This window comes from Hemitrygon akajei, chromosome 22, assembly GCF_048418815.1.
Source record: "Hemitrygon akajei chromosome 22, sHemAka1.3, whole genome shotgun sequence".
In the NCBI taxonomy this organism is placed as follows: Eukaryota; Metazoa; Chordata; class Chondrichthyes; order Myliobatiformes; family Dasyatidae; genus Hemitrygon; species Hemitrygon akajei.
Window position 1 is genome coordinate 33480168 of NC_133145.1, and position 13555 is coordinate 33493722.

General features: G+C 40.2%; 1 protein-coding gene across 1 annotated transcript in view; it reads right to left on the minus strand.

The window, feature by feature from the left end:
- The window catches only part of usp43a (ubiquitin specific peptidase 43a), a 457910-nt gene that overhangs the window by 27688 nt on the left and 416667 nt on the right, over positions 1–13555 (minus strand). The window contains exon 10 of the mRNA XM_073025952.1: positions 2820–2897. Within this exon, the coding sequence (XP_072882053.1) occupies positions 2820–2897 (78 nt within the window). The remainder of the gene's footprint in view (positions 1–2819; positions 2898–13555) is intronic.

A 13555-nucleotide genomic window follows, 5' to 3' on the forward strand; every position in this document is an offset into this window, starting at 1 on the left:
AGCATTCTAGTTGCGTTTCATGTGGGGAGGTGGTTGGAGGTATGATGATCACATTGCCCTTTTTTTGGGTTTTGTGGCTATCTGGAGAAGAAGAATCTCAGAGTTGTACACTTTGATAATAAGTGAGCCTTTGAAACTTTCAACCCATGTTCCCAATTTCATTGTTTTCAAATCTCCCCATGGACTCCTTTGTCCTATCCATCCCTCCCACCACAGACAGGCCCTTCTACATACCTTGTCCACATTAGCCATCATGTACCCATCTATTCTAATCCTGTTTACCAGCACCTGATCCCTGGCCTGTTATGACTTGGTGATTCAAGTGTGAATCTTAAATGCAGAGAGAGACTCTGGTCCCAGCACTGCATTCCGGATTCCAAGTTGTAAAAATTCCTCCTTTATCTAAACTTCTGAAAACTTTTTTTCTTAGCTTAACACTATGTCCTCAGGCTATAGTCCCCTCTGCTAAGAGGAAGAGTTTTGATCTCGCTATCTAAGCCTTAATAATACGTATCAATCATGTCCACTGCCCCCCATTCCACCTACTCTCTTCTCCAAGTAAAGCAAACCATCTTAACCTATCTAGTCCCTCCTCATAACTGAGACACTCCATCCCAGGTTTCATCGTGGTGAATCTCCTCTGCACCTTCTCCCAAGCAATCACGGCTTTTCTACACTGTGGTGATCAAAAGTATTCATAACATTCCAGAGCAAAACATGCAAAGTGCTTGGGGAACTCAGCAAGTCAGGCAGCATCTATGGAGACAGTCAACATTTCTGGTCAAGACCCTTCATCAGGACTGGAAAGGATATGGAAATAAGTGAGGATAAGGAAGTGGGGGGAAGTGGAAGGAGTACAAGCTAGAAGGCGATAGGTGAAGCTGGGTGTCTGGGTGAGGGATGTGAAGTAAGAAGCTGGGAGGTGATAAGTGGCAAAAGTAAAGGGCTGGAGAAGAAATAATCTGGTGGGAGAGGAGAGCAGACAATGGGAGAAAGGAAAGGAGCAGGGGTAATAGAACAAAATGATAGGTAGGTGAAGAGCAGAGAAGAGAAGAAAAATTACCATAAACTGGAGAAATCAATGTTCATTCCATCAGGTTGGAGGTTACCCAAATGGCTCCTCCAACCTGAGAGCGGCCTCATTGTGGCAGCAGAGGAGGCCATGGACCTACATGCTGGAATGGGTTTGGAATTGAAATGGAGAATTTGCCACTGGGAAATCTTGCTTTTTGCAGAATGAGGAAAGGATGCACTCGACAAAGCAGTCCCCCAATCTATATAGAGGAGGCCGCATTGGAAGCACTGTTTAGAGACAACACCAACAGATATGCAGGTGAAGCACTGCCTCACATGGAAGGACTGTTTGGGACCCTGAATGTGATGAGGGAGGAGGAGAATGAGCAGGTGTAGCACTTCTTCCACTTTCCAGTATCTCCTCCATTTCCCTGGCATTTGTCTTCACCCCATCTTTCCTCAGCCCTAACAGGGATAAAGTTCTTGTTCTTACCTACCACCTCATGAGCCTCCGCATCTAACACATCATTCCCCACAACTTCCGCCATCTCCAAATGGATCCTACCACCAAAAACACATCTTTACCTCCCCCCCCCCCACTCTCTGCAGGGTTCACTCTCTATCATACTCTCCATAATTCTCTTGTCCATTCATCCCTCACACGAATCTCCCTTCTAGCACTTATCCCTGCAAGTGGAAGAAATGCCACACCTGCCCATTCACCTCCTCCCTCACCTCAATTCAGGACCACAACAGTCCTACCAAGTGAGGCAACACTTCATCTGTGAATCTGTTGGGGTCATCTACTATATCTGGTGTTCACAATGTATCCTCCTCTACATTGGTGAGACCTGATGTAGATTGGGGGACTGATTTTTCAAACATCTTCGCTCCATGCGCAAAATGCAGGATTTCCCAGTGGCCAACCATTTTAATCCCAATCCCCATTCCCACTCCAATATGTTGATCTATGGCCTCATATTCCTTCTAGGTAGCTTCCAACCTGATGGTATGAAAATTGATCTCCCCTTCCAGTATTTTTTCTTTTTTTTCCATTTCTCCTCCACCTTCCCTCTTCTTCCATTCTCTTGCCTCTTCTCCTCATCTCCAACCTGATGGCATGAACATCAAATTCTTCAATGTCCAGTAATATTTCTCCCTCCCTCCTCTTCCCCTTTTCTTTCCAGTCCTGATGTTGTGTCTCGGCCTGAAACATCAACTGTTTGTTTATATCAATACTTGCTGCTTCACCTGCTGAGTTCCTCCAGTATTTTGTTTGTGCTGCCCTGGATTTCCAGCATCTGCAGAATCTCTTGTGTTCACAAATTCCAGTGGCTTCATCAAAGTTGTATGACGCTGTACCTTAACTCTTATATTCTATGTCCTTACTACTGGTGGCACGCATCCTGTATGAATTCTTTACTACCTTATCTATCTGTGCTGCCACCTTCAGGAATCTTTGGACTTGTATTCTGAGGTCCAAGTTCCTCAATACTCTCTGTATTGACCTATTTGCGTACATGACACTTCTGACCTACTAAAATGCATCACTTCTCACTTATCAAGATTAAATTTTACTTACCATTACTTTACCCTACATACCTTCCCTGATATTTAAAGCTACCCTTTTAACCTCCCTGTTCTAGTTCTGATGAAGGGTCTCTGACTTGAAGTCTTAACCCTGTTCTCTCTTCTCACATATACTTCCTGTACAGCATTTTCTGTTTCTATTTCAGACTTCCTGCGTCCACATTTTTTTTGCTTTTCAATGCATAGTTCTTCAATATCTGTAGCTTCTGACTCACCTGTCCTTTGTCCTCTGATCCCACTCTAGGAGGAGCTTTATATGCGGGGGCCCACCTGGACCACAGGAACGCAATGCCCTTAAAAATAACAAGAATATGCTGGAATAACTGACAGATCTTTCATGTATGGTTCTTATATTGAAACCACCAAAACAAATTATTCTTCCACACACCAAATTAATACACGTTTTAAAAGAGAGCAACAAACACACAGCTGTCCCATTGCCAGTCTCTCAAATGTGCCATGCTTGAAAATACATGTACACAGTAATATATGTTTGATATTAATGAATTCCTCTATGGAGTACTCTTGCAATAGCTTTCAATTAAAGCCTGATTGAGAAGAGTCCAGAGCTTCTCCCTTGTAAGACAACAGAACCAATCAGATTTTTTTCTTTCTCTGTAGATAGTGCCTGCTTCATTCTCGGGCTTTACTTCAGGTTTTGAGCTTACATGAAAATAAACAAAACACGACCATCATCTTTTGACCAAGAAAAGGCTAAGCTGTGGTCTCCTTCAAGTTGGTGCCTCAGATTTTTTAATTGCTTTTTTAGGTTAGAAGGGTTGGTTTTAGGGACGGAGAGGGGAGTTATTGGTCCGGTTAGTGTTTAGGGGCAGGGATGTGGAGGAATTAGAGGTCAGGCTGGAGTCTAAGACCCCACTCCACATTTGGAGGTCAGTGACATAGGTGCCAGATATCTGTGGTCGTATGTCAGACCAGTGAGGTCCACTCAGGTTAGCGAGTCGTCAGCAGATTGAAGTTCTGTTCAGCAGTAAGCACTTGGGCCAGTGACTCCCTCGTAAGCGAGTCAGTGAAACCAGCGTTCAAGGTCTAATGTTCAAGGCCATCATTCATCGTCACTGGCAAGTCCTGCGGTTAATACCAAAGATTTAAGCCTGAAGATTGATTGTCTGTGGAAGCCTGGGTAAGAGTGTCTCTGAGAGTTTTTGGGGAAGTCAAAACGTCTGCGAATCCACAAGTCCCCTGGAGGCTGAAGGTGGCCTAACCTGCGGTCAGTGGGTGGAAGGAAGGAATAGGACTTGTCTTGCTGTTATAGTTTTGTTGCTTGTTGTGTTCTACGTTGTTCTACTGAGCATTGTAGGAATGCTATTTTGGCACCATTACAGGTGTCAACACTTGCAGGCTGCCCCCATCACATCATTAGGTTGTGCTGGTTGGTAATGTAAATGATGAATTTTACTGTATTTTGCAATGTATGTTTGATAAATAAATGAATCTGAACTTGTTTTCCTTCAGCCACAGTAATTATCCAATTGTTGGTGGGTTACCTTGGAATGATGCAAAACAAACAGTTCTTGGTTTTGACAATTGCATTGTCCAAGAACCATTTGGATCCACTTTTAGCTACACTCATGGGTGTCATAGTGCAAAATTTAGTTTGGTACCACTGACACAAGGTAGCTGCGGATCTGACCAAATTTGAGCAAAATTAGGTTTTTTGAAAACTCACAGCTAACTTTGCATCAGTAGAAACGTACTTCAGCTACAAACATACAGCCAGGGCGCATCTCCTGCACATAGTGGTTCAGTGCAGAACAACTATTTCTAGTCATACTTCCAGTTATCTTCCTAAATGGAGTCTTTCATGTCATAAAATATCTCTATGGCTTTAAAGATGCAACATAATTAGGAATGGAAGGAGGATTAGGGAGAATGACTGAAAACAAAATTAAATGGGTGGATGTTGAGATTACTGAGGACAATGACTTGTAGGGTACAATAGCTGCAAAGTCTTCATCATGAAGAGGAATGAAGAGAAGGCAACATTAGAAGGACAACAGAATGAGAAGACCAATAGGCTCACAAGTCTCGTGAAGTTGCTGAGTTAGACTGTCAATATGTCGGAGAGGAAAATAAGGACACTGAACTAGATAATAAACAAATAGGGCACCAAATGAAGTGTGGTAAGAATTTAGGTAATGAGAGGCAGTAGCCAGGCCAGGAATTTTGGATTATTTACAAAGCATATGGAAGGATTCTGTGGCTGGCAAAGGGAGGATCATCAGTATCGAGAGTCAACGGATAGCTGTGAATGTGACACTGGTGGAGGCCAGCAGATGCTGTTGCGGCAAGTCGATAGAGGCACGTCAAACTCACTTCAGTGTCAAACAGCAACAAGGTTGCTCATGAGCCAACAACTGAGGGAAAAGGCAGCCTTGACTCATCTGTGTAAGGATCTGCCTGCAGAGAAAATGCCACCAAGCTGAGAATTTAGGCAAAATGCATCCAGGCACATGTCCTACATGCAGCTGAATAAACATTCCTTGGCTACATTTGCAGCAGGTATACCAGAATATAGCAAGAGTGTGAAAATAAGATCAAGGTTTTGAAAATGCTTGGCCTATAAATTTGTGTACAGCTGAGAGGGAGAAAAGAACAGTGCTGTATAATCAAATTTTCATTTCAATTGAAGCAAATCCATTCTCCAGGTGAATCCAGTTGCAACTTTGTTGACAGTGAAACAGGTTACAATGAATTACATAGAGCTCTTGATCTGTTAGGAAGATGGGCTTTCAGCTTTGATAAGTGTGAGGTGACGCATTGTGTACAGTTAAACTAGGGTAGGACCTATGCAGTGAAAGGCAGGATTGGACATTTCAAGTGACCTGTTCCTGGCATTTGATGTGTGCCTAATGGCATAGCACTGCCTCCATTTCTGCCAAAAGGTCTGACTTTAAGCCCACTGCAGAACAAACAGTACATCCTGCGAGTTCACTACTTGCTATTTAGAGGAGACTTTTACTATTGACAACAGGAGCCCTCACCAGATCACTCCAAAATAGAGGGGATGTCCTACCACTAGCAGCGAGTGCTTCCTCAGTCTGGAGACCACCTGATGAGATACTGAATGTATGGATGCCTCAGTAGTGACAGTGCTGCCGTACCTCTTTTCAACATTACTGCAATGGATAACCATTCAGTAAGTCAGGGATTCAGGACGGGAAGCAAAGACATGTCCCTAAGCCAAGCTTTTGGCACTTGATACTTTCATAAATCAAAGTATCAAGTACAGAAAATGTGATAAAGTTGTACAAGACTTTGGTGAGGCCTAATGTGGAGTATTGAGTGCAGTTTTAGTCATAAACCTACAGGAAAGATGTAATAATGGTTAAAAGAATACAGAGAAAACTTACAAGGATGTTGCTGTGACGGGGGGACCTGAGTTATATAGAAAGAGTTAATAGGTTAGGATTTTATTCCTTGGAATGTAGATGAATTAGAGGAGATTTGATAGAGGCATACAAAATTATGAGGGGTATAGATAGGGTAAATGCAAGGAAGCTTCTTCCACTGAGGTTGGGTGGGACTACAACTAGAGATCATGAGTTAAGGGTGAAAGGTGAAAAGTTTAAGGGGAACATGAGGGGAATCTTCTTCACTCAGAGAGTCATGAGAAAGTGGAACAAGCTGCCAGCATAAGTGGTGCATGCGAACTCGATTTCAACATTTAGGAGAAGTTTGGATAGGTACATGGGGGTATGGTGGGCTATGGTCCTGATGCAAGTTGATGGGAGTAGACAGTTTAAATGGTTTGGCATGGACTCGATGGGCCAAAAGGCCTACTTCTGATCTGTACTTTTCTATGACTCTACGCATGCTCTTTTCCCTTCAAATAACCTGTCTATATATATTTTGCTGAAATCTCACTAAATCAGTCTCACTACCCACAAACTTTTTTATAGTATACCTGGTCCCCTTAACCAAATCTCTGATATACTGTAGACTGTGAATAGCTGCAGCCCAGCATTGATATTGTAATGACCCAGGAACCTTCCAACTTACTGCTACTCATTATTTTCTTCCCATGATTCTTGATTCGCAGTATCATTATATTAGTCACAACAATTTTATCTTTTACACCTTCTGAAAATGTAAATACACCATATCAATGAATTCACCTTTATGTTTCAAAGTTACAAGACAGAAAAGACATCAAATTTCACTTTCATAAATCCATGCAGAATTGACTAAATCAATTTATTATTATCCAGTACACCGTTAACAACTTCTTAGTAATAGATTTCAGCACTTAATGATGTCAGAATAAATGGCTTATTATTTCCTGTTCTCTCTATAATTTACTATAACCAACTTGCACTTCGTACCTTCATAGTTGGCTTTATTCTTCGTTATGGCCTCAAGTTTTGGATTGAATTAAATCACCTTCAACTTGTATACAAGTTCTATTGTATGGAAATAACTCAGAAAATGTGTCGCTCAAGTGGCTGACGATTTGGATGAGTCGTTCTCTGACCTTGGCAATCCATTAGCAAACGTTTCATCACCATATGAGGAAACATCATCAGTGCACTGTTCACTTGTGATGTTTCTTCCAAATGCTTCACTTTTATATACTTATTGATCAGCTGCTTGGCCATCATTATAGAAACTCAATTGTAATGTAGAGTGAGGGTGTTGTCACTGATTCGTTGTGTGGTGAACTCTGCCTGGAATATTGCCTGTATTTTGTTCTATTGTATTATTATCTATATTCTTTAATGGCAAGAACTAACAATTTCTCATTACACAATGCTAGGACATGCAATCTCTTTGACCTCCACCCACCATCAGGAAGGAGATACCATAGCATTAGGGCAAGAACTGTGAAGGATGGGAAATAGCTTCTTCCCCCAGGCCATGAGACCGCATGTATGAATCACTAGTGGTGTTATACTGTTTACTTTTTAAACTTGTGAAATAAGTGCACCTTATTATTTGTTAATTTATTTGTGGTAATATTACTTTACATGTTGTGTGTGATTTATAAGTATTGCGTTGTGCACCTTGGTCTAGAGGAACATTGTCTCATTTGGCGGTATACATGTACGCAGTTGAAATGACAATAAACTTGGAACATGAACTTACAGACTCTCAATGCGAACACCATGTTGCATATCCTCAACCTATGCATCCTTGCTGTTACTGATACTAATTTGCTTTTTCCTGAATGTGCATATTCACCTCACCCAGTTATAGAAGACATCAAGCTACGTTCATCTCCATGTGTCTGAGGTCCTTTGAAAAATGGCAAGTTGTTGGGAAAGAGAGAAGTGAGGAGAAATTTGCTGATAGATTACAAGTTATTAGTATGCAAATTAAAGGCAAGAGGGCCTGATCTCATTATAAACAGATGATGCATGTGGCATTTAAGGTAAAAGGCTGATGTAAAAGGTAGCAAGATCTGGAAGCGTTCTTTGGTTGGCTTCCCTCCACCTAGTAATAGAAACAAAGAAACTAATTCCTTTCTGGTGAAGACATGTCATTTGCCACATTTGATGATAAGAAACATAAATGTGCCGTATTTGAAAATTTACTGGTCGTACAGTACCTCGAGGTATCCTGAGGAATTAATAAAGTCTTACAGAGATTCAAGATGAATTAAGAAGTCATTAGTCAAAATTCAGTCAAAATGTATAAGGGGTTGTCAAATCTTAAAACACATTCGACATCATACATTAAAACAAAATGGGAGAAGGAAGGAGGGCTAATTATATCTGAGGAAGAATGGACAATAATATGGAGGTAATCAATGGAAGTGTACCAGTTCACAGAAATGGAGGGAGTTTGGATGGAAAAACTTGATAATATATTTTATTGCACCCTCTCAGAAATCCCATTATGATAGTAACCTCCCTGTTTGCTGGAGAAATTGTGGAAATCAAAATGCAAATCATTATCATATTTTTTGGGACTGCCCTGTTATCAAAAACTATTGGAGGGGGATACACAATCCCCTAAGACATCTTTAAATGTGAAATACCCTTAGAGAGTAAGACCATATATTTTGGATATATACCTCAAGAATTGTTGAAAAGAGATAAATATTTAATCAATATACTGTTGGTGGCTGGTAAAAAGGCATTACTAGGAAATGGTTATCACAGGAGAGCCCAACTTTAAACGCATGGATGGAAATTACAACGGACATTTACAAAATGGAGAAGATAACAGCATCTGTTAATCATAAGCTGGAACAATTTGATTCATACTGGGAAAAATGGTTTAACTACATAATGCCTCATAGGCCTGATTTTATTCTCACAAATCAATGAATATGTTGTAAAAAAGATCACTCCCTACTTGTACATAGTTTTTTCCTTTTGCTTGTTTTTTTCAATCCACTCTTTTCTATAAGGGTATACCTCAGATAAACACTATGTGGAGATTTGTGACATATATGATATATATGTACAATGTCTGAAATACATCTTACGGAAATGTTTGTTTGATGATGAACTTCAATAAAAAAAACAAATTACAAATATATCAAAACGCTGGAAATCTGAAACAGGAACAGAAATTGCTGAAAACGATCAACAAGTTAAGTCGGCAGCATCTGTGGAAAGAGAAACAGTTAATATTCTGGTCCAGGACTGTTCATTAGGAAAGGGAGATAACAAGTTAGTTTAGGTAGCAGAGAAAGTGGGAAGAGATAGATAGAACAAAGGAAATATCTCTGACAGGGTAACGCTGGATGACCTAATGTTACTAGTTGAGATCAGATTAAATTTCTTTATCAGTGTACTGGATTGACAATGGTAAAGCTCTTGCAAGGCTACACAAAGAGGGGAAAAACAAAGCAGCACAACAATGGCAGACAGAAATGGCTCGTTCTGAAGCAGAGAGAAAGAAGGAGTGAATTATCTGAAGTTGGAGAATTAGGCATTAAATCATGTTGGTTGTAATAAATCCAGAAGGAAGATGAGATGTTGTTCTTTAAGTTTGTATTTGGTTTGTTATAACAATTTCAGGAGGCTGCAGGCAGAAGGGAAGATTGGGAGTGGGAAGATGAATTAAGGTCTCAAGCAACAGGAAGTATTATGACTTCAGAAGACTTCTTTAGACTAGAGAAACAAAATGCGATTGGGAGATCACACTGGGGAACACCAGCACTTAGTTGAAGAACTGACCCTCATCCATTGTGTGAAAAATACCTGATTTCAAATGCATCTGTCTGACATAATTGCCCCTTTGCCAGTAGATGGAGCTGAAGTGATTTATCAAGAAATTATCAGAAATCTCAGTATAACCAGTACAATAATCCTAGTGTCTGACCAATGGAAAAGCAGCATAAAATATAAGCAACTAATTGAATTTCTATCCTACCGTAGACACATTTACTGTTGGAGAAATATAGAAATGATCTCCTGTTCACTGCAGGATTCATAAAAGTTAATTTGGTATGGAATTATATGGATGCATTTTATTAAAAATATTCACATACATAATATATGCGTGTGATAAAATGGGTAGGGAATATACCAAATACACAGAAAACAGCACAAAATGTAAAATTTAATTGGTTAGTCATACAAAGACTTACACTTTTATAAATGTAAAAGGAGATCTAAGCAGGTGTCAGGAAAACAAGGTATTCAGACCTATTTCTATTCTCACAGTCCTGTAAGTTCACTTCCTTCAAGTGCCTATAAATTTTCTTTTCAGATAGAGTCACAGAACATGGCAGCACAGAAACAGGTCCTTCAGCCCATTTAGTCTGTGCTGAACTAATAATCTGCCTACTCCCATCAACCTGCACTGAGACCATAGCCGTCCATAACCCCTTCCATCCATGTACCTATCCAAATTTATCTTAAATGTTGAAATTGAACTTGAATCCACCACTTCCACTGGTAGCTCATTCAACACTTGCTGAGTGAAGAAATTCCCCGATGTTCCCATTAAACAGTTCACCTTTCACCCTTAACCTATGATCTCTAGTTGTAGTCTCACCAACCTCAGATATCCCTCATAATTGTGTAAATCTCCTAAACTCTAGGGAATTAAGTCCTAACCTGGTACATCCTAATCTGGTCCAGATACTACTCTATGCTTTGATAGACTTCCTCACTATCTACCATGCACACAATCTTGGTTGGTGTCATCCGCAAATTTGCTGATCCAGTTTATTGCATTATCATCCAGATCATTGATATACAGTAGATGACAAACAGTACCAGACCCAGTACTGATCCCTGCGGAGCACTAGTCACAAGCCTCCAGTCAGAGAGGCAACAATCTACAGTACTACCACTCTCTGGCTTCTTTAGAATCTCAACCCTTGGACCAGACCTATCCTTCGCCATTATTATCTTGAAACTAATGGGATTATGATTAATAAACGCAATGTGTTCCCCTAAAGAAACTTCTGTCAACTACCTTGTCTCATTTCCTAATAGGAGATCTAGTATTGTACTCCCTCTAGTTGGGAACTTCCATGTATTTATTAAAGAAACCTTTCTGAACCCATTTAACAAACACTATCCCATCTAGCCCTTGTAGAGTATTGGAGTCAAAATCAATGTGCTCCTCTAAATCCTGCTGACTATTGGGTGGTCTACAATTCCACTAACATGGTCATCCCTTTCTTATTCCTCAGTTCCACCAACGTAGCCTCAATAGGCAAGCTCTTTTGTCAGTCCTGTCTGAGCACTGCCATGACATTTTCCATGATCAGTAATGACACCCCTTCTCGTTTGATCCCTCCTGTACTATCATGTCAAAACATTGGAACCTTGCAACAATCAGCTGCTAGTTTTGCCCTTCCTGCAACCAAGCCTTACTAGTGGCTACAATGTATTAATTCCACGAGCTGATCCGTGCCCTAAACTCATCTGCCTTTCCCACAATAATCCTTGCATGGAACACTAGTTCCACCATGCTCAAGCTTTCGATTCCTGACTTTGTATGTGGGCTAAACAGCATTTTTCCCCATAATCACACCACTACTTGCTCTGGCACTCTGGTTCCCATCCTCCTGCAACTGTAGTTTAAACCTCCCCTCCCCCAGAGCAGCAACAGCAGTAAGGATATTAGTCTCATCCAGTTCAGGTTCAAACTGACCTGCCTGTAAGGTCCCACCTTCCCTGGAAGAGAGCCCAATAATACATAACTCTGAAGCCCTCCCTTCTGCACCATCTCCTTATCCATGTTAAACTGTATTGTCTTCCTATTTCTGACCTCACTTGCATGTAGTATAGGTAGCATTCCTGAGATCACAACCCTGGAGGTTGTGTCCTTTAAGTCAGCACCTAATACTCTGAACTCATTTTGCAGGACCTCATCGCCCTTCGTGCCTGTGTCATTGGTGCTGACATGCTGAGTTCTAACTATGCAATAAGAAAAAACGACAAAACAAAAAACAAAACAAAAAAACATTATGTGCAGCCTCTGCCTTTCCTCACGGAAGCCTCCATGAGCCAAAGCCTCAACTCCCACTCTAACACTGACCCACTCCCAAAATGACCACTCCACCTAAACCTAACTCCTTTCTATAGTACCTTGCCAAGTCCCTAATTACACTCACTCCAACGTCTCCTAGTGATGTGTAGCACGCGGAATGTCCTGACTGTCCTCGCTCGGCTTCTTTCAAATTCTCTCTCTCGCTAACATCATTGATATACTTTGTTTTCACAATATTGTTGGAAGCTAGCATCAGGTCATCACCATTTGATATAAAAAAACAGTTCTTCCTCACATTCCCCAAAACCTTAATTCTGGGTCAACAACCTGTGTGAGCAATGAAAGAGAGTAACTTCTTTCTGTTTTCCTTTTTTGTCAACCTTTCTTCATGCAAAAAAAATGGTGTATGCTTGGAATTTTCTTATCTGGAAAGACTCTGGAGGCTTAATTATTGAGTTGAATTAAAACTGAGAGCAATAGATTTTTGGAGGTTAGAAGCATAACTAGGGTACGAAAATGACTGTGAGGTAGAAGATCAACCTTGACCTTGGATGGCAGAATCGGCTCAAATGACTCATTAGCCCACTCATTCCCTATTTCTCATGTTTTCATCCAAATCAAGCATGATATTTACACCTCCACGTAATCTCATCTCGACTTCCTTTGCTTCAAAATGAATTTATCCAACCTAATCTTGTGTTTAAAATTCCTCATTCCTAAAACTATTCTGGTAATTTTTGCACAAGAGTTGTTTGGATTTATCCTGCCTTTCATGACATCACGGTTTAATATAAAAATTACTCTGGATTTCAGTTTGGTGGTCAACTAATATCTACATTTTTAAAAATCTCTGCCTTCCTCGACAGGCAATGTATGGATTTGTTAATTCTGCTGAGACTTCAAGCTGAATTAATATAAAAAATTGGTATATAGAATTATGTTTGTATATTTGTAGAGTGGCATATTTACCTAACTAAGCAGCATGTACGAAATTGCTGTATTTTCTTAGTCTCTTGGTATTCTGCAATTGTTCACTTAATGATGAACTAAATTTTGTATGAAAGGTATAGAGGTGAGCCAACAGAGAATTGAGAAGGAGGGCAACGTAACTGGATGTAAGAAGGAGAGTAAGAAAGTTGGGTAAATTTTAATGTTTACCACATTATTGGCTGCAACCATAATTCATGATGGCCCAAGGCTATGAAAGGTATAACTGAAATTCAGATCTTACTTTCTATTTGTATCTAATAATGTGATATTCTTTAACAAAATATTTATTTCAAGATTAACTGTTTTAAAACATGCGGTTGAATATGTCTAATTATTAAACACCTAAGGTAGGTCAATATTATATAAAAGCTCTGCTTTAATATTCCAGTAAGGCACTGTGTTACGCATTAATTGCAACAGTTCAAGTACCATTCTTCAGGCAGAGGAGAACTGACTGATATTCCTAGTCCAAGTGAGCTGTAATACTGCACCATATAGCATAAAACAGAACCCAGTACACCATAACACCAACTGTGATTAG